This window comes from Erinaceus europaeus, chromosome 4 (assembly GCF_950295315.1).
Source record: "Erinaceus europaeus chromosome 4, mEriEur2.1, whole genome shotgun sequence".
NCBI classification, from domain to species: Eukaryota; Metazoa; Chordata; class Mammalia; order Eulipotyphla; family Erinaceidae; genus Erinaceus; species Erinaceus europaeus.
Window position 1 is genome coordinate 104908555 of NC_080165.1, and position 21727 is coordinate 104930281.

The 21727-nt window shown below is 53.7% G+C and overlaps 1 protein-coding gene across 5 annotated transcripts in view; it reads left to right on the top strand.

Moving 5' to 3' along the window:
- Positions 1-14389, top strand: part of IQSEC3 (IQ motif and Sec7 domain ArfGEF 3) — a 75565-nt gene extending 61176 nt beyond the window's left edge. For 2 of the 5 annotated variants that reach the window (XM_060190319.1, XM_060190322.1), the window contains 8 exons: positions 96-262; positions 1163-1302; positions 1950-2075; positions 4947-5046; positions 5136-5297; positions 8154-8246; positions 8888-8949; positions 12027-14389. In XM_060190319.1, the coding sequence (XP_060046302.1) occupies positions 96-262; positions 1163-1302; positions 1950-2075; positions 4947-5046; positions 5136-5297; positions 8154-8246; positions 8888-8949; positions 12027-12416 (1240 nt within the window). In that variant the 3' untranslated portion in view covers positions 12417-14389. Of the gene's footprint in view, positions 1-95; positions 263-1162; positions 1303-1949; positions 2076-4946; positions 5047-5135; positions 5298-8153; positions 8247-8887; positions 8950-9034; positions 9931-12026 lie in introns of all 5 variants that reach the window. The other 3 variants (XR_009549564.1, XR_009549563.1, XM_060190321.1) reach the window with 3 other exon arrangements.
- The last annotated feature ends 7338 nt before the right edge of the window (positions 14390-21727 follow it).

Consider the following 21727-nt stretch of genomic DNA (forward strand, 5'->3'; position numbering starts at 1 on the left):
GCAGGAGTGGTCAGTGGGTGGCAGGGTGCCTGGGGGCGGCAGGAGCCAGGCCCCCACAGGATGGGCACTCACTTCTGCCCCCACCCCGCCCCCAGCCAGCGCTACTGCATGTGCAACCCCGACGTGGTGCAGCAGTTCCACAACCCCGACACCATCTTCATCCTGGCCTTCGCCATCATCCTGCTCAACACCGACATGTACAGCCCCAACATCAAGCCCGACCGCAAGATGCTGCTGGAGGACTTCGTCCGCAACCTGCGCGGTGAGATTCATGCCAGGGAGGTCTGTGGGCACCAGCTGACCTGGGGTGTGCTGCTCAATCCAGGGGCAAGCCCGGCCCCCCACTCACTGCACCAGAGGAAGCTTTGGGCTGTGTGTTCATTCTTCCAACCTCTAGAGGGAGAGGGGGGAGGGCGTGGGGCGCACCTGGTTAAGTGCACATAGTACTAGGCTCAAGGACCTGGGTTAGAGCCCCTGATTCCCACCTGCATCAGGGCACTTTACAAACTGTGAAGCAGGACTGCCTGTGTCTCTCTGTCTCTCTCCCTCTTTATCTCCCACTCTCAATTTCTCTGATCCTATCAAATGAAACAGAAAAAGAGGAAAGGAAGGATGGGAGGAAGGAAGGAAGGGAAAAGGAGGCCACTTGGTGGAGCACCCACTTGAGTTCACACCATGTGCAAAGACCCAGGTTCAAGCCCCCACTCCCCACCTGCGAGGGGGGGGGAAGTGCCTCACAAGTGTTGAAGCAGGTCTGCAGACCTCTCTGCCTCTCTCTCACTTTATCTCCCCCTTCTCAATTATTCTCTGCCTCTGTCCAAAACAAACAAATAAATTTTTTTTTTAAAGGAAGGAAGGAAAGGATAAGGAAGAAAACTCCATTTGCCAGGCATCTGTGGAGCTTTCTGGAACTGCTGCATTGCCCAGTGCCCAGGGTTCTAGAAAGCTTGTCCTTGAGAGAGACGCTTGGGCAGGGGAGGGAGCTGCAGGAGCAGAGGCACCGGCAGGGAGGAGGAGGCTGCATGTGGAGATGAAGGAGGGCTGGGAGTCCAGTACTGGCTCAGGCAGCCCAGGTAGATAGAGGCCTGTGAAGCACAGCCTGGGGAGGGAGCAGGTCTGCCTGACCCAGGTCTGACTGCAGCCTGACCACAACCTCTCACAGGTGTGGATGATGGTGCCGACATCCCGCGTGAGTTGGTGGCGGGCATCTATGAGCGCATCCAGCAGAAGGAGCTCAGGTCCAACGAGGACCACGTGACGTACGTCACCAAGGTGGAGAAGTCCATTGTGGGCATGAAGACGGTGAGCTCCCATGTCATCTGCCCCACCAGCCCTGAGCCCCCCAGGCCCTGCTCCACCTGCTCCTGCCTGACCATGGGTCAACCAGATAGCATAGGGTCCCCATCCCTTCTCTCAGGTGGGAGTTCTGGGTGTGCTTCAGCCAGACAGAAGACAGGAGGGTTCAGCCAGGCTGAGGGTGCCCCAAGTTCTGGCCTGTGTCACAGCTACATGTTCTAATTTTGATTCTGATTCCCCCCCTGCCTCAGAGTCTGCTGACACCCCTCCTTACCCTGGAGGAATCTGGGGGCCTCCTTGGGGGTCCCACTCTGCTCTCTCTCCACCCCCTATCACTTGCTCTCAGAGGCTTTGTTTCTGAGGTCTCAGTATCTGCTTTGCAGATGCCCCTGGGTAGACAGTATCACAAGCCACACAGATTCCAGGTTCCCTTCCTACAGGCTGAAGCCTGGCACAGCACCCCCCCCCCCAAGGCTGGAAGAAGGAAGGGTCTGGATGTGTTTGAACAATCTTGAAGCCTTTCCCAGTTTCCTTCCCTCCAAGCTGTACCCCCCCCCACTTGCTGGGCCAGGGGCAGTGAGGGGTCCCCAGGAGGCAGCGGGCTGTGGGGAGTGGCAGTGCAGTGGGGGCCATGCTCAGGGCTCTCCCCGCAGGTGCTGTCCATGCCCCACCGGCGCCTGGTCTGCTGCAGCCGGCTCTTTGAAGTGACTGATGTGAACAAGCTGCAGAAGCAGGCAGCCCACCAGAGGGAGGTGTTCCTCTTCAATGACCTGCTGGTGGTGAGGGCTGGGCTGGAAGGGCAAATGGCTGGGGGTCACAGAGCTGGACTGGGAGGGGGGCCATCAGGGGGGGGCAAGGCTCAGGGTCATGGAACTGGGAAGGGGTCATCTGAGGGAGGGACGAGTAGCTCTAGGTCACTGAGCTGACACAAGGAGGGGTCCAGCACTCACAGTGCCAGTGGACTGAGCTGGACCCCTGCTGGGGAGGGACAGGGGTCTGAGTGGTGTGGGTCCCTGGTCTGGGGGTGCTGGGGGAAATCACTCTCTGCTCTTTGGAGACCCATGTCCACCCTCCACACACAGGTACTGTCCTCAGTGCTGGTTGTAGCAGTCCCACCTGAGGTTCCAGTGTCCCAGGTTCAATCCCCAGCACCACCATCACCCAGAGCCAAGCAGGGCTCTGCTTAAAGTAATAATAAAAATTAAAACTTAAAGGGGGCCAGATGGTGGTGCACCTGTAGAAAGCACATGTTACCATGCGTAATGACCCACTGGAGTTCAAGCCCCTGGTCCCCACCTGCAGGGAGAAAGCTTTACAAGTAGTGAGGCAGTGCTGTTACAGGTGTCTCTCTATCTCCCCCTTTCCTCTCAATTTCTCTCTGTCTCTATACAAAATAAAATAATGAATAAAAAAACTCAGACTTGGACGTCCATATCAGAGACACAGAAGTACTTGTGAATGACACAGATGACTCAAACTGCCATTAAAATATACTATCAAAGGAGTCGGGCAGTAGCACAGTGGGTTAAGCGCACGTGGCACAAAGCGCAAGGACCGGCGTAAGGATCCCGGTTCAAGCCCCCGGCTCCCCACCTTCAGGGAAGTCGCTTCACAAGCAGTGAAGTAGGTCTGCAGGTATCTCTCCTCCTCTCTGTCTTCCCCTCCTCTCTACATTTCTCTCTGCCCTATCCAACAATGATGACATCAATAATGACTACAACCATAAAACAGCAAGGGCAAGAAAAGGGAATAAATAAATATTTTTTTAAAATATGCCATCAGAAATGGAAAAGGTCACAGGAAGAAGTCTCACCCTCTCATGGAGGCCCTTCCTACCCACCCAGCTGGGCTGCCTTGCCCTTCCCGATCCCCAGTCCATGTTCCCCCCTGCACCTCACTCAGCAGGCTCTGGAAAGAGGTTCCTCACTGTACCTTCACTTCCTGTTCTTGCTGATCTCACTTTTGTGATTGATGTTTGATTTCATTTTGATGGTCACAACACCCTCCGTGACTAGCACATGGGGACAAGGCTCTGTGCCTCTCCTGCTGTGTCCCAGAGCCCAGCTTGTCACAGGGCCTGAAGAAGTATTTGGAGGGGGGCAGGTGGTGGCGCACCTGGTTGAGTGCACACACTACAGTGCACAAGAACCTAGGTTCAAGCCCTTGCTCCCCACCTGCAAGGGGAAAGCTTCAGGAGTGGTGAAGTTGGGCTGCAGATGCCTCTCTCCTTTTCTGTCTCCCCTTCCTCTCTCAATTTTCCTGTCTCTATCCAATAATAAATAAATAATATTTTTTAAAGAATTATTTGTGGGGCAAGCAAGTGGCTGTCTATGAGATCTCGTTTTAGTTGGAGACGAAGGTAGAAAATATTATAACTACAGGATGCAACCCAGATTTGAGCCTGGCCCTCACTATGTTGAAGGTGTCTGTGTGTGTGTCTGTGTGTGTGTGTGTGTCTGTCTGTCTGTCTCTCTCTTGCTCTCTCTCTTTCTACCTCTATCTGAAAAAAAAAGAATTAAACAAACACATTAACAAGATAGTATTGGGTTGAGGAGAAGGTGTAAGGAAAACCGTAAAGCTGGGTGTGTTACAGAGATGTGGGCATTAAGGTGGAGTTCTGTTTGGTTTTGTCTCTCAGCAAGGCTGGTGAGAGAAGGAGCTAGCTTTTGAGTGAAGAGCTAAGGAGAGAGACCCAGCTGTACAGAACACTGCAGGCAGGAAAGAGCAGGTGGATGGGAGGGAGGGGATACAGAACCCTGGTGGTGGGTGTGGTGTGGAACTATACACTGAAATCTGAAACCTTGCAATCTTTTTTTTTTTTCCCTCCAGGGTTATTGCTGGGCTCGGTGCCTGCACCATGAATCCACCACTCCTGGAGGCCTTTTTTTCCCCCTTTTTGTTGCCCTAGTTGTTGCAGCCTCGTTGCCTTTATTATTGCCATTGTTGACGTTGCTTTGTTGTTGGATAGGACAGAGAGAAATGGAGAGAGGAGGGGAAGACAGAGAGAGAGGGGAGAGAAAGATAGACACCTGCAGACCTGCTTCACCGCCCGTGAAGCGACTCCCCTGCAGGTGGGGAGCCGGGGGCTCGAACCGGGATCCTTACGCCGGTCCCTGCGCTTTTGCGCCACGTGACCTTGCAATCTTTTAACCTACTGATAATCACTAGTTAAAAACAGGAAAAGAAGAAGTGCAAGTGCAAAGGGCCTGTGGTTGACAGCATGGAGCTTGAACTGTTCATACCACAGGAAGGAGGGCAGTGTGGCCTGGGCATGAAAGTAGGCTGAGAAGGGGCTTGGTCAGGGCAGAAAGTATGGGCCAGCTTCTGAGTGCAGTGACCAGAGTCTGGTGGAAGAACCCAGGTTTGAGCCCCTGCTCCCCATCTGTGGGGGGGGGGGGGAGCTTCACAAGTGTTATAGCAGGTCTGCAGTGTCTGTCTGTCTGTCTCTCTCTCTGTCTCTCCTTCCCCTCTCAACTTCTCTCTATCCTATCCAATAAAAGAAAGGAGAGAAAGAGCCAAGGAGGCACGTGTGTGTGTGTGTGTGTGTGTGTGTGTGTGTGTGTGTGTGTGTGTGTATGTCCATCCCTGCATCCAGTGGGCACGCCTACCTGGGACTCCTGTCAGTGTGGTGTCTGCCCCTCCTCCCACAGATCCTCAAGCTGTGCCCCAAGAAGAAGAGTGCCTCCACCTACACCTTCTGCAGGGCCGTCGGGCTGCTGGGGATGCAGTTCCAGCTGTTCGAGAATGAATGTGAGACCTAGCTGAGGGCTTGGGGTGGCCTAGCTGGGGGACCAGGGATGTAGCCCCCACCACCACTCACCCCCCCATCCCTGCTCCAGATTATTCCCATGGCATCACACTGGTCACCCCACTGTTGGGCTCAGACCGGAAGCAGGTGCTACACTTCTGTGCCCTGGGCTCTGACGAGATGCAGAAATTTGTGGAGGACCTGAAGGAGTCCATTGCGGAGGTGACTGAACTGGAGCAGATCCGGATTGAGTGTGAGGACTGCACCTGCTCTGGATGAGAGGGGGGACTCAGAGTGGGGAGTGAGGACTTGGGGTATCTGACTTGGGGAGGGAGAGAAAAGACTGGGGTGTCTGACTTGGGGAAGGAAAGGAGGACTTGGTGTGTCTGGCTTTGGGGCAAGGTCTTCCCGTCAGTGAGGAGCTGAGGATCCAACTCCCTGCCCCATGGAGTGAGTGTGGGAGGAGCCAAGACCCTCTTCCTTGTGGTCCCTGAACCCTGCCCTTGCCCAACCAGAAGCATGTCACAGTTTGGGGGGGGCTGAGGGGCTGTCCCCAGTTGCTTCACAAGGAGACAGGTGTCCTTGTGTACATATCGCTGGGGACGGAGGACTTGTCCTTGCACACTCTACCAGAACCACCTTCCTCAGGGTACCCACCCACTGGGTCGAGCCAAGGCATACCTGCTACATTTGCTTTTTCCTTTTTTCTTTTTATAGAGGTGAGAGGCAGAAAGAGGGAGAAAAGGAGAGAGACAGAGAGAAGGAGAGATACTTGCAGCCTTGATCCACCACTTGTGAAGCTTCTCCCCTGCAGGCAGTGGCTGGGGTTTGAACCCCGGGGAAGTATTTCTAAATTAATAAAGGTCCACTAGGAATAGGAAAGGTCATGGGGGGCTTTGCACAGCACCCCAGTAAGGCAGGGAGGTGGTTCTGAATCCACTTTTGAGTACCTATGTGCACTAGGCAGTTTGTTCATCCCCTGTGAAACTTCACAGAGACACTCCAAGGACACTGCCTTATCCCCAGATCAGGCTAAGGACATTAGGGTCCAGGGTCATGCCTGGAAGCCAAGGCTTGGCATTGGCACTAACGTCTGAGTGGATGTGCTTGAGTGCCCACACTGAGAGCACAAGGTTCAGAGTTTGATCCCTGACATTACATATGCCAGAATGATGCTCTGGGTTGCTTTCATATTAGTGAAAAAACAAAACAGTCACCAAACTCTCACACCTCCCCAGCACCCAGTGCTCACCTGATCTTGTTAACTAATTCCTGAAACACCTTTTCCATGAGGTGAGTGCTCTGAGCCCCACTTTACACACAGGGAAACCAAGCCTCACAGAGTCTAGAGCCATCTCCCAAGGCTTCACAGGCAGGCACAGCCTGAAGTGCCTAGGTCCAAGGCTCCTGGTTTGCAATCACAAGGTTTTCCCCCCCCCTCCCCAGCCCAGCAAGGCCCCCAGATAGAGAGAGCTGCCCTCAGCCCAGCAGCCTTAGGCGGCACCAAGTGATGAAATGATTCATGCTGGGAGGAGGACATGCGGTGCCAGGGGTTCCAACCCAGTGTCCCCAGATTCTTGGCAACCACAGAGGCCTGACTCAGGGCTGTGAATAGAGGAGCCACAGGAAGGATGGATGAGGACTGTCACCTCACCAGCTAGGGCCCTGGCACCTGGCTGCTCTCTGGCATCACACAGAGAATGTGAGGGGACAGGTTTGCAGTGCAGAGGTGACGGGAGCTCAAGCCCAGCACTGGGGAGGCTCCCTGCTCACAGGACCTCCTCCAGGGAGAACTGTGAAAACCCCAGAGCTGCTGGGCAGGTGACACTGTCCTGAGGGGCCACAGCAGGCAGGTGACGCTCCCAGGCAGGACTGAGGGTGGCTGTGCCACCCTTCTTTTTTTTTTTTATTCCCTTTTGTTGCCCTTGTGTTGTAGTTATTATTGTTGTTATTGTTGTCATCGTTGCTGGGTAGGACAAGAGAAATGGAAAGAGGAGGGGAAGATGGGGGCGGGGGAGGGGAGAAAGACAGACACCTGCAGACCTGCTTCACCACTTGTGAAGTGACTCCCCTACAGGTGGGGAGCCGGGGGCTCAAACTGGGATCCTTACGCCGGTCCTTGTGCTTTGCACCACCAGCGCTTAACCCGCTGCGCTACTGCCCAACTCCCTGTGCCACCACTCTTAACTGTCAGCAGCACTGAGGTGTATGGGGTGCTTGCCACCAGCTGGCCCTGTTAGAGTTTCAAGTCTTTCCATATGTGGCCCTTGTAATGACATTTTATTTTATTTCATTGCCACAGGGGCTATTGCTGGGGCCTGATGCCTACACTACTGTTCCACCAGTCACAGTGACCTTTTTTTCTTCTTTTACTCCTGATAAGGGGTAAGAGATAGAAAGGGAGGGTAAGGGGGCAGGCAGTGGAGCACTGGCTGAGTGCACGCATTACCATGCTTGAGGGTCTGGATTCAAGCTTCTGTTCCCCACCTGCAATGGGGAAGCTTTACAAATCAGTGAAGCACTACTGCAGGCGTCTCTTCCTTTCTCTCTAACCACCCCCTCCTCCATTTCTGTCTGTCCTATCAAATAAAATTGAAAAAGGAAAAATGGCCACCAGGATTTGTCATGCAGGCACTGAGCCCCAGCGATAAATCTAGTGGCAAAAAAAAAAAAAAAGACAAAAAGAGAGAGGAGAGACACCACAACACAGCTCCAACACTTCATGAAGCTCCCCCCGTTTCAGTTGCTCCCATTTGGTGAGGGGGAGCTCTAACCCAGGTCCTCCAGCATGGCAGTGTGTGCACTATGCCCGGTGAGGCCCGTCCTCAATGACACTTTGCAGGTAGCACTGCTGCCTCTGAGTGTGGCATTGGGAGCAGAGCACCATCCTAAGCTCACACAGTGAGAGAGCTGGGGCCCCACTTCCCTATAGCCTTGAGCTGGTGGCTTCACCCCACAGTGTTCAGGGAACCGAGGCCCTGAGGGGGTTTGCCCCGCTTTGCCTGTGGGCTCTGTCTGGAGCCCCTCCCCCTCCTGTTGTCCTCTCCTCCAGGAGGGGGGTGGGCTGAGTTGAGGGCTTCCTTCTGCTCAGGAGTCTGTTCATTTGCAGGGGAGCTGGAGAAGCAGCAGGGAGCAAAGACGCTGTCCTCCAAGCCCGGCGCACCCCCAGGGGACCCCCAGTCGAAGCAGGGATCACCCACAGGTGGGTGGGGTCCTGCCCTGGGCCACATGGAGGTGCTCACAGCCGGACAGGGCAGCCATGTCTGGGGGACCCCAAGGCTGGCCTCATGCCTGGGCCTGAGCCGTGGGTGCAGGAGGGAGGTGAGCTGGAACAGATGTGACTAGAAGGATTGGGAACCTGCCCTCCCGATAGAACCCTTTCCCTGATGGGCCATGCACCCCATCCTGGCTGACCCCTCCTGGTATCCCTGATGGTCAGTGAATCCAGAGTTGCCTGTTCTCCAGCCTGATCACTCATCTAGTCACCCCTACACCAAGGAACCTCACCAGGACCTGTGTGTACCCCACACTGAGCCCTGGGGACACGGCATTCCTGCTGGCCAGTGGCTCCCAGCATCAGCTCTGAAACCAAGCAGGGGACAGGCGGGCTGCTGGGACTACGCATGCCAGTAGCACAAGAGGCATAGTGTCTCACTCAAGGTCACATAGCTACTAAGTGACAGCAGGGGACTCTGGTGTCCAGCCCGCCATCCCTGGGCAGCATGGCCTGGTGTGGCTCCCTGAGACTTGCAGGGGTGTGGGGGTAGTAGGGGTGAAGCAGGGGTGCACTCCCACTCCCCACCCTGGGGTGGAGAGTGAGCCCTGTGCTCTTTGCTTTCCAAGCTAAAAGGGACACAACGCCGGGGCCGGGGACAGGGGACAGGCCAGTGGACAGCCCAGTGGAGGTAAGTGGAGGGCTGGTGGCCCAGGTGAGTGACCCCATGTCCTCCTCGTCCTCCTTCTCACTGTCTCTGTTGTTTCTCTTCTCAGGTATTAATCAATGCCTCCCCAGCCCGACTCACCATTTTACCTATTTCAAGAGATACAATTAAGAGTTACTGCTAGCTTGGGGATCACCCTCCCCCAGCACTCCCAGAACCCAGTTAGCTCACAGCACCTGCATCTTCCCAGCCCAAGCCCCCACCCCCAGGCCAGTGCCCACACTGACACGGAAGTGAAACCCCGACCCCTCTGTGGCCGCCCTGCCCCAGCTGCCCCAAATCCTCACCCCATTGAACAGCTCACTGCCCCCCTCAATATTTGTTTAATCAGAGAACACCCTTTCCAAGTCTTCCCAAGTCTGGGGTCCACTTCCAGGAGGTGGGCCAACCCTTTGGGCATCTCCAGGGAGGCTGGGGTATTGAGGGGGGCAGTTGCGGGGAGTGAAACTGTGGCCCATTTGGAAGACTGTGCGGGGCTGGGGCATGTACAGCAGAAACTGAGGGGGACACGTCCAGGTCAGCTGACTGTACAGGGAGGGGACTGACTACCCCAAGTCACACAGGACACACTGGGGACAGCGTGGCAGCAGCTGGTCTGTGACAACCCCCAAGTGTCATCTTGGGGGTTGCAGCTGCTCTGCAAGTCCTCCTGCGCCCCAGTCCCCTCCACTGTCCTCCCTCCAGCCCCCCAGGAAACCCCACACCCCTGTTCTGCCAGACCCCTGAATCAGAAGGTGCTCACACTGGCCGACCCCCGCCCCAGCTCCCCCCCACACACACACACATACACCAACCTCACTCAGCTGGGACAGCATGCAGACACACCCCGAGTCCCCAGGGAGCCCCTTTCTCTGTCCCCATGGCCTGAAACCCCCCACACACCTGTCTGGAGGTGGCACCTTCACACGGAGGAGCTTCCTGCCCCGCGGCTGACCAGCCCCCAGGGTGGGTATTCATCCCTGCCCATCGCACAGCACTCCTGCAGCCTTGCTGGTACACAGCAGCCCCGGTCACCCCGCCCTCACCCTGCCCAGGCTCTGCCCCACCCCTACCCCCAGCACTCCACAGCCCACCCTGCCCCCCCAACCCCCAGCACTCCACAGCCCACCCTGCCCCCCAACCCCCAGCACTCCATAGCCCACCCTGCCCCCCAACCCCTAGCACTCCACAGCCCCCCCTTCCCCCCCAACCAGCCCTCACTCTGCCCAGGCTCTGCCCCCCACCCCCAACATTCCACCTGCCCATCCTGACTTCTGCTGCACCCCACCTGGTCCCTTGATCCCCTCCCCCACCCCATCCCAGCCCCCTTTCCCTTGGCCCCGCCTCTCTACCCTCTGCTCCACCCTCTTCCTTGTACCACCCTTTGCCCCCACCCCACCCTGCCTGGCCTCCCATTTTGGGCCTCCCCTCACCCTCACAGGGCCCTGTGATTATCTGCAAGGCTGCCTTCTGCCACTCGGGGGTCCCCCAGCCAGCTGCACCCCCAGGGCTGCCCCGAGGCCTCTCAGCTGGCCGACTCCCTTCCATCCCTGCCTGGCCCACCCTTGGGGTGCTTCTTCATCCTCCCTGAGCAATTCAGAAAGCTGCTCATTTGCCCTCTCTCCCTCTCTTGCTTCCTCTCTCCCTTTCTCATCAGCAGGGACTCTGGCTGTCACTTCCTGCTTCTCCCTTGCATTCTAGAGACAAGCCAGGGCTAGGTGGGGAGGGTGGCACAGAAAGGGGGTGTATGGGTTGGGGGTGCCACCAGGGGCTATGCGTTGCCTAGGAGGGGCATAGGGCACAGACAAGCCTTCCACTGTCTTAGCCACTTTAATATGGGGTGGGAGCAGAGGTGGGGGCCGGAGCCACCTCTCCATCTTCAGGTCCCAGCATTAAGCCCAGAGAGGACTACAGGAGGCACCCAGGGGAGGGCTCCACACTCTCCACCCACGTGTGACTGAGACGTCTCACACCTAGAATCTGGGTGACATTGCCTTGTGCTGTGTAGGGCAGTGGGAACCCCTGAGTATTGAGGGGCGGATGGATGGGCAGGGGGCTCCCAGTGGAGAGGGGAGCAGCCTGCTGGGTACCCCCAGACCAGAGAAAACTGGGGTCTGAAATGTCAACTCATCAGTAATGGAGCTGGGACCTGCTAATTTAGGATTCCAGAAGAATTTGGGGGAGCCATTCTAATTTTGGGCTGTGGAAAGGGTCCTGTCCCCTGCAGCCTTTACTACCCCCACTCCCATCCTCCTAACCTGGGTGTGGGTGCCTGAAGGGGCAGCACGCAGAGAGAAGCACCCTCAAGGTGCTGGAAGCTGGTCATACCCTTGAGGGTAGGCCAGACTGAGGGTTCAGTCCCTCTCCTTCCAGAATCTTCCAGCCTGCCTTTCACTCATTTCCTTCTTTCCCTCCCCAGACCAGCAGGGTCAGGCTAGTTCACAGGGTGCTGTGAGCTGTGGGAGGGGGACACTCACCCAGGGGTAGAGATGGGGGTCTTTTGTGGGTACCCCCTCCCCAAGTGCAGCATTAGTCATTGAAGTGGCTGGGACCTAAGTCTGCCCTTAGCTGACTTAGGTCAGATGTAGTTGTGCTCTTAGGGGGCCTGGGGACCTGATACCCCTTCCATGGGCCCCTGCACCCTGGGGTCTGAGCGCCCACAGGACTCAGCATTGGCTGAGGGAGAAGAGGAACACCTTGAGGTGCTGGACACCAGCTCTGAGCCTGGTCTCTTTCCCCAGCCCATTCCTGGAGGGTTCTGGGGCACAAAGATGGCTATAGCGGCTTGGTGAGCTGGAGGCGGGCAGGGAGGGAGGTGGGGTCCCCCAGAGGTCAGAGCCACCCAGCAGGCGGTGGGGAGGTAGGTTCAGGCGGCAGAGCCTGGGGGTGGTGCTCCTGTCCCCCATTTCCCAGATGTGGAGACTGAAGCTCCGAGGGAGGGTCTGGAGTCCTATCCCCCTTCCCCTCCCCCTCCCGTGGGTGGGCGGGGGAGACTCAAGGCGAAGCCTGGCTGGGAATTAGTCTTGTAACATTTCACGCTTCTCTGGCTGTTTCTAAACTAGGTGTCAATTCACAACAGGCTTCAAACGTCCCCGCACAGCTCTGGGGGAACCGAGAGGGGACCTGCGGAGCCTCCACCAACACCGCCAGACCCGCAGCCTAGCCCCCCGAAGGAGCGGCCGCCCCTGCGGCCGCCGCCCACACCCCCCGGAACGCTGGTGCAGTGCCAACAGATAGTCAAGGTCATCGTGCTGGACAAGCCCTGCCTGGCACGCATGGAGCCGCTGCTCAGCCAGGCGCTTGCCCGCTGCGCCGCCTCCCCGCTGGGTGCGGTCCACCAGCCTCCCCTGCCCCCACCTCCTCCCCCCTACAACCACCCCCACCAGTACTGCCCGCCCGGAGCCCTACTGCACAGGCGCCGCTACTCCAGTGGCTCTAGGAGCCTGGTGTAGACGGGCCCCACACCCTGAGTAGGGGCCTGGTGTAGGTGATCCCCACACTCTAACAGGAGCTTGATGTAGATGGTGTGGACGATAGCCCCAGCTCCAGGTCCCAGCTACCCTGCTCCACTCCCAGCCCTGTCCACTGGCCCACCTTGTCCCTAATCACAGTTCCTTTGGAACAGGAACCCTGACCCCTACACCTGGCTGCCTCCTGTCCAAGCTCCCCCTTACTGAGTTGAGCACCTTCCCCCCAAATATGGGACCTTCACATCATTCTGAAATCCCCTGCTCCCAGCCAGGCCATCAGGCTGCCCTTCCTCCTATCACTGTTCTGCCCCCTGGACCTCTGACCAAGGTCCTGGGTGGCACAGGGCTCCACCCCAGGAGGGGTGTGAGGAGGGGCCTCTGATGCCTGCCCCTGTGCACACCCCTGGGAAGCTGGGGGGCTTGACTGCATCCCCTGGTCTCTTCAGGGCCTCTTGCTTTCCCTCCCTTTCCGAAAAGGGAAGAGGGAATGAGAAGTCACCTCAGTGTTCTAGAACATTCCACAGGGCTGGGACATGGCAGAGCTGCAAGAGACAGCTCTCTAGACATTTACCAGAGCCACGGCCCATGCAGTGCAGTCAGCACAGACAGCTGGTGCCCAGGAAGTGGGCAGCAGGGCCAAGGTTGGGCCCCTGAGGCAGGCTGGTTCTGCAGGACACCCATGGGTTATGGGAGGGCTAGCAGGCACTGCTCCAAGTACACTGCCTTCCCACTGCCATGGCTGTGTCCCCCACCCCACACCAGATCCCCAAGGTGTGACCAGGAGCCACCACACCCAGAGGACCACAGCAGGACCCGAGCCCCCTGGTGACCCTCTTCCCCACCCCAGCTCTGTGCTGGCCTCCCAGGGGCCTCTTCCACTCGAGCCTGGGTGTCCCAGGAGACGATGGGGTAGGGACAGACAGGTCAAAACCACAGCAGTTCCATCTCTAAGACTCTCATGACCAGCTTTCCAGTGTCCTTCAGTCAGCAGACCTGGTTGCCCTGTTGCCCATGGACCTGTCTCTGTGGGGCCCTTGTCTGCTCTAACACCAGGCTCCCAGCTGACAAGAGTTTGCTCCTGCTGAGGACCCAGGGCCCAGCCTTCCTACCCCACTCCTCCACACAAACACACACATTTCTGCTGATACCCTGATTTCCCAAGTGGAGCAGCAGATTGCTGGAGGCTCTTCAGTACCCTGTGCCAGGTAGAGGCTCACCATGCCCCCCACACACAGCACAAGGACTGCTCTCCCTAGAAGCAGAGGAGCCTGGGGCCAGCAGCCCACCCTGAGCAGTGAGGGCTTCAATCCCAATGGCCTGTGCAGGGACAGCCACTTCCTCACCATCCAGGAAGCAAGCACGCCTGTAAGCTCCTCTCCCAGTCAGCCAGCACATGTCAGGTTCCTCACATGGGGCCCAGTTTCCATCCTTGTCCCACCCCAGACCTGGGCAAGCCTCCAGACTCTCCCCAACTTCAAGACCCAGTTAGACACAATTGGGGATCCCCTCCATGCTCTCCCAAACACAGCCCAAGCCCCCTAAAGGGGGCCCAGCCTAGCAACTCTCCAGGCCTTACTCTGGGTGGCCCTGTCAGCTGTAGCCCTTGTCCCATCTCCTCTTGGACATCCCCTCAGAGTGAGAGCAGGGGTGAGGGTTACCTGCTTCTGTCTCCAGAGACACAGCTGCCCACCCCCATGCCCTCTATCTGCCAGAATGTCTGTAGCCCACAGGATCCCACTCCCCTGCCCACTCCATGTTCTGCTGTGTTACCCCGCTGCACCCCTACAGACCCCTACACCGGGGATGATCTCTCTATCTCTCTAGGGACAGGCAGACTGCTGCATTGCAACTCATCCAAATGGCAAATATTTTGTAACAAAATAGCCCAGAGGTATTTTATCTGTTCAATTCATAGAGTTTTAGAGATTATATTGAAATATGTCACTTGAACAAACCTTCCTGTTCTAGGTCTTCTTTTTTTTGGGGGGGGGGAGGAGAGGCTGCTCTGCCACATGGGGCCTGGAAGTCCCAGAGGGGCCTCTCTGGCTGAGGGTGGGGTGGGGGGTGACCCCCTGGCCAAGGGATGACAGACTTCCGTGTGTCGAAAGGTGTGCCTTGATCAGAAAGCCCTGTCTTGGTGAGTAGGCAGTGGGTTAGAATGGGGGTGCAGGGCCTGGAGCTGACCCCCACCAACAGCTGAGAGATGGTGCATCAGAGTCAGGGGTGAGGGGCCAGTGCCTTGCTGGACACCAGCGGTGCAGAGTGGTAGTGTGCCCCGCACCTACCCCATCACCAGCATGGCCAGTCTGGTTTGACACCCCAGGGGTGGGAAGGCAGGATCTGGCAAGCAGCATAGGGCACCCCCAACCCCACAGTGATGAGCGGGGTGCTTGTATATGCTACCCCCCTGCATGCAGAATTCAGCTCCAGCTTCTGGGGGGCGGTGTCCCCTAGAGTGAGTCCTGCTGACAGGGACTCCTCTAGTGAAGCTGCAGCTACTACACAGTGTGAGATGAGTCCCCCACCCCCCCACCCTAGGTCAGAGGAGCTGCTCTTGGCACCCCTGCAAACAGGGCACCCCACTTTCTGGAGACCAGAACCCTGAGCTCTCAGTGACCTAGACAGCTCTTTGTGGGCCCCCAGTGGTGGTTCCAGCAACCCTGAGATAGAGCCTGACTTCACACACACACATCCCCCCCCCCCAAGCAGAAAATTCCACAAGAGTCTGGAACTGTTCCTTCTTGGGGACCCTGTGACATAGGGCACTGAGGACAGGCCCAAGGAGTGGCCTGGGTGGAGGGGGGGTGTCAGCTCAGCCAGGAACAGGCATGGGAGTGGGGCAGGCAACCTGCTAGCCATCTCCTTGCCTTCAGTCCCGGCCCAGGTCACAGAGGAGGGATGGCCCTGAAACTGGTCCAGAAGGACTTCTTGGCTTCCTTACCCATGGCTGGGCCAGGCACCTCTAAGGATGGGCGTCCTGCCCACAGCCCCTTGGGGGGGACCTGCTGCGAGGTATCAAAGTATCTTTCTTGGAGAAACCCTTTGGATGGAGAAAGTCCATTCTAGCCTCCATTGATTTGGGGTGCTTCCATTAAGGCAGGGGTAGGTTTCTGGCTAAGGGTGATGGACTGTTGTTAAAATTCTTAGGGCTCCAGCTGGCCCGGCTAGCTTCACAGCGGGTAACAGAGACGACCAGACACACGGCTGGGCAGGGAAGCTGTATTTCTTTATTCAGGAACAACGATTCATAAACTAAGACAAACTAATCACCAAACAGAACTCTGCTGTCTCCTTGCGGCGGCGCAAGCACTCTCTCTTACTCTCGAACTCAGGAACTCTGGAACTCTGGCACTCTCCAACTCAGAAACCCTCTCTCGGGGTTCCTTGGGGCGGGGCCAAGCCCGCGAAATTAACTGGACTGATCCAATTCTCTTGGCGGGGGAGGGCTAGAACAAACCAATGTAAAGCATACGACAATGGACCAGACACATCTCTGGAGCAGGAACCAGGAGCATTCAACAAGCGTGTACACCTGGAGGGGGCACTGGGTGGGAAGCATGGTGAGCGATCTCGCCAAGTCCCCCCGCTCAGCCAGTTTGGGAGGGGCAGTGCAGCAGAGCAGGGTGTGGGTGGCTGTATTAGCACCACTATTCAAGGAGGTGAACTCAGCAAAGTGGAAACCAGGCCTGAGGTCAGTGAGGAGACCCCTGGGGGGCCCAGAATGGTTGCTGCCTCTAGGGGAAGAGGGACTGCAGAGGGTTAGTCCCCCCCTTTAAAGACTTATCCATTATTTTATTTTATTATTTATTGGGTAGAGACAGGAGAGGGGTAGAGAGGAAAAGAGAGACACCTGCGGACCTGCTTCATGACTCATGAAGCTTCCCCCTGCAGATGGGGAATAGGCGCCCGAACCCAGGTCCTTGTTCATTATTACCTGTGCACTCAGCCAGGTGCACCACCGCCCAGCCCCTCTGAGGATTATTTCCTGATGCATCAATTTACTTCCCTGAACATGCTAAGTCTCACTTCAATGTATTTAAAACCGCATATCTAGAAGAAATTATAAAACTGGGTTTCTTGGGCAGCGGAGAAAACATAATGGTTCTGTAAAACACCTCTTCTGCCTAAGGCTCTGAGATCCCTGATTCCATCCTCAGCACCACCATCAGCCAGAGCTGAGCAGTGCTCTGGTAAAATTAGTTAATTAATTAATTGTAAAAAAAAAAAACTGGGCTTCTAGACACTCCTGAGAGAGGAGGCAGGTTCAAGAGGGCAGTGGAGCATAGGACTTGCACACTTGAGTCCTGGGGTTTGATTGCCAGAACTGAGTCTGAACAGGAGGGTCTCTGGTCTCACTCTTCTAAAATAAAAACAACAGAAGCTTCCTCCAAGGGCCATGGCAGGGTTATGGGGCCACCCATTAGCTGCCCCCCCCCCGGGAAGGGCTCCAGGTCAGTCACCTGTTGTCCCCTTGGCCCCCAAAGCTCTGCACATGGGGAGTCCTCAGGGATGTGCTGGGCTATCCCCCCTGCTCAACCCTCTCCTGACAGCACCTTCTGCCAGCCCACAGATGTGAGGCCACAGGTGCAGGGGGGGTAGGGGACAGAGCACAGCTGACCTGGGAGAGCCATCATAATCAGGCACCACAGCCTGGGGATCCCTGCCTGGTGTGGGGACCCAGCCCTGCCAGCCCCCTGACCCCCTTGCCAGGAGGCAAACAGCAGGGGGAACTCTGTGGCTCCACCTGGACAGGGAGCTGTCTCACTGGGAAGATTCCACTGGGGGAGGGGGCTGGGGGGCCCTCCTTTCTCCTTCCTTCCCCCCTGCCCCTGTGGGTATATGTCACTGCCTTCCCTCAGGAGCCTCATGTCCTGCAAAGCTATGGGAACAAGCCACAGTGACACCCCACCCCCACAGCAGGCAGGGTCCTCCCTCATGGGGGTCACAGAGTCCCACATATCAGACCTGGAAGTGGGAACTTAGTTGATGCAGCTGTCCCCTTTCAAAGATAAAGGGATTACTGAAAAAATCTAGAAATAAAAATAAAAAGACAAAAGGGAGAATGGGGTGGGCCATGGGGGAAAAGATTCAAGAGATAAACTCCTAGCTATAAAAATAATATTGTACATAAGGATCCCAGTTCGAGCCCCCGGATCCCCACCTGCAGGGGAGTCACTTCATAGGCGATGAAGCAGGTCTGCAGGTGTCTCTCTTTCTCTCTCCCTCTCTGTCTTCCCCTCCTCTCTCCATTTCTCTCTGTCCTATCCAACAACAATGACAACAATAATAACTACAACAATAAAACAAGAAGGGCAACAAAAGGGAATAAACAAATATTTTTTAAAAATTAAAAAATAATAATATTGTAATAGATTGATAGGGGCTGGGGAGATAGCATAATGGTTCTGTAAAAGACCCTCAAGCCTGAGGCTCTGAAGTCCCAGGTTCAATCCCCAGCACCTATCAGCCAGAGCTGAGCACTGATCTGGGGGGAGGGGAAGTCAAAATAGTCACTTTTCTGTTATGCATATTTAAACACACACACAAAGAACATCAGCACTCTCTCTCCAGGTAAGTAGAAGAGGCACATAAAGGCAAAACCGAAAGTAATAAACTAAAAATGACATCCACAGTAGAAAGGACTCTTACGCCAAATGTTAGTTCTCTGACTAATAAAATCAACAAGTCTCTGCTAAGACTGGTCGTGAGAGAGTGAGTTATCACAGAAACTAAGCAAGGGGCAGGAACACTGTCTACACATCAGAGACTGGCTTTGGGGTTTTCCAGAATGAGACTCTTGTACATGTGTGACTTCACCGCTCTGGGTCACTTCTTTTATTCAAATAGAGAGACACAGAGAGAGAGGGAAAGATGCAACAGCACCAGACCTTCCTCTGATGCCACAGTGCCTCCCAAGTGGAGCCAGAGTTGGAAGTGGATTTTATGAATGGCTAGGGACAGCCCACCCCCTACCCAGTGAGCTATCTCTCCAGTTCCAGAGATGATTCTTTAATGGGAAGAATACCACAACTAAACTAAAAATGTGTGGCAATTACTCTGAAAAATCTTCACAAGATGAACAGGATGCTGGAAAAATATTATAGCAAGACTTGTTCAAGAAAAGGAAGTTTGAGATGCAGGACTATTAAAGACATTTGAATATGTAATTAAAAATGTATTCATACCACTTCCCCAAAACTGCACAGCTCACTTTAAAATATCTATTATTCATCCAAGAGACAGATTCTCTTCTTACTGATACTTTTAGAGAAGAGAAAAAGAAAAAAAAAAACCCGATTCGACTTCCGGAGGCGGAGCTACGAGCAGCAGATCGCTTTCTCTCCTCTCCTCTCCTCTCCTCTCCCGGATCAACTAGGAATACCAGAGGAGACCACCCGGACCAAAACAGGACAGGACTAGAATGACCACAGGAACCCAGTAAATCACCCGTGAGTACAAACACGCGTGGCTGGTGACAGAGAGGAGAGAGGGGCCTAAGGAGAGATTAAGTGGCTGCTTAGTTCGACAGTTTGTCAGTGGAGACACCACCTCCAGTCTGCTCCACAACAAGGGGACAGCTGAAGGGAGGAGGAGGCTCCCCAGAGACTCACCAAGTACAACTCTGAGTCTCCATTGCTACTGCCCTCAGAGTCTGGAGCAGCAACAGGGAGGGACACCAGGGTACAGAGATCTGACCGGGAAACTCAGGAGAAGACCTATGCCTCTCGGTGGCATAGCTGAGGGGCTGTGAAAGTCTCTTTGCATAACCACTGGAGTATCTCTGCCACACCCTGCTTTATCTCTTGGTCAGGAGTCAGTGATTAAGCCAAGAAGCCTATTGATAGTTTAAAAGCCCTCAGGCTCCCATAGCCTACAGGGGAAAAAAAAAAGGCTTTTACACCACTGAACTCCAGCTCAGGGATTGAAAAAACTGTTAACTTATATAAAATGGTTAAAACAACAAGAAAAAATATTGGAGACTCGAACCAGGACAAGAGTCCAGCTAAAAGTCCTCCAGAGGGTGAAGCACAAAACAACGAGTTCAACATCCAAACATTAGCTAAGGAAATAATAACAGGAGTGAGTAAAGAATTTGAAAAAATTGTAATCAGAAATGCAGGAACAACAAATGAGAATATGGAAGAAAATTCTAATTATCTCATGGTTATTAGAGAGCTGAAAGCTGAAATCGCTGAGCTAAGAAGGCAACTAACTGAACAAGCTAAAACAGTATCAGAGCAGGGCAACAAAATAGATGAACTCCAGAAAGCAGTAGAGGGCAGAGAGAATAGAATCAATGAGGCTGAAGACAGAATTAGCAAGATTGAGGATGAATTAGAGACAACTAAAAAAGAAGTAAGAGATCTCAAAAAGAGATTAAGAGATGCTGAAAACAACCTATGGGATGACTTCAAAAGAAACAATATACGCATTATTGGCTTACCAGAGGAAGAAAGAGAAGGGGAGGAAGAAAGCATTCTCCAGGCCATAATAGCTGAAAATTTCTCTAGTCTAGACAACACCAAAGACATAAAGATTCAAGAAGCCCAGAGGGTCCCAAACAGAATTAACCCAGACCTAAAGACACCAAGACATGTCATACTTAGATTGGAAAGGAATAAGGATAAAGAAAGGATCCTGAAGGCTGCAAGAGAAAAACAAAGAGTCACCTACAAAGGAAAACCCATAAGATTAGCAGCAGACTTCTCCATACAAACACTACAGGCCAGAAGAGAATGGCAAGATATCTATCGAGTGCTCAATGAGAAAGGCTTTCAGCCAAGAATACTATATCCTGCTAGATTGTCATTCAGACTAGATGGAAGCATCAAAGCCTTCTCAGACAAGCAACAGTTGAAGGAAGCAACCATCACCAAGCCTGCCTTGAAAGAATTTCTGAAAGGTCTCCTATAAACAACCAGACCACCACAAATAGAACATATATCAAAACACTCTAAAACTCTACAAGAATGGCGTTAAAATATCTTCAATCTTTGATATCAATAAATGTCAATGGACTGAATTCACCTATTAAAAGACACAGAGTAGGAAGATGGATCAGAAAACACAACCCAACAATATGTTGTCTACAGGAAACTCACCTAACGCAACAAGACAAACACAGACTTAAAGTGAAAGGATGGAAAACTATCATTCAAGCCAATGGCCCACAAAAAAGGGCAGGAACAGCTATTCTCATATCTGACATGATAGACTTTAAAATAGATAAGATTAAAAAAGATAGGAATGGACACTACTTACTGCTCAGAGGATCAGTCAATCAAGAGGACTTAACAATTATTAATATCTATGCACCCAATGAGAAGCCATCTAAATACATCAAACTTCTACTGAAAGAGCTACAGCAATATATTAACAGTAACACAATCATAGTAGGGGACTTCAACACCCCACTATCTCAACTTGACAGATCATCCAGGCAGAAAATCAATAAAGACATAAGGGAGCTAAATGAAGAGATAGATAAACTAGAACTATTGGACATTTTCAGAGTCATTCATCCCAAGAAACTGGAATACACATTTTACTCAAATCCACATGGATCATTCTCAAGGATAGACCATATGTTAGGCCACAAAGACAGCCTCAGCCTATTCAAGAGCACTGAAATCATCCCAAGCATCTTCTCAGACCACAGTGGAATTAAACTAACACTTAACAATCAACAAAAGATTAGAAACAGTGCCAAAATGTGGAAGCTCAACAGTACACTTCTTAACAACTTCTGGGTCAAAGAGGAAATCAAGGAAGAAATCAAAATGTTTCGAGAGTTCAATGAAAATGAAGACACAAGCTATCAAAATATTTGGGACACAGCTAAAGCAGTCCTAAGAGGGAAGTTCATAGCTATACAAGCACACATTAGGAAACAAGAAAAGGCACAAATAAACAGCCTGATTGCACATCTTAAAGACCTAGAAGAAGAACAACAAAGGAATCCTAAAGCAACCAGAAGGACAGAAATTACTAAAGTTAAGGCAGAAATAAATAACATTGAGAATAGGAAAACCATACAAAAGATCAATGAAAGTAAATGTTGGTTCTTCGAAAGAGTAAACAAAATCGACAAACCTTTAGCCAGACTCACAAAACAAAAAAAGGAGAAGACCCAAATAAATCGGATAGTAAATGAAAGAGGAGAAATCACAACAGACACTGCAGAAATTCAACATATCATGCGAGGCTTCTATGAACAACTATATGCCACCAAGCTAGAGAACCTGCAAGAAATGAATGATTTCCTAGATACCTACCAACTTCCAAAACTAAGT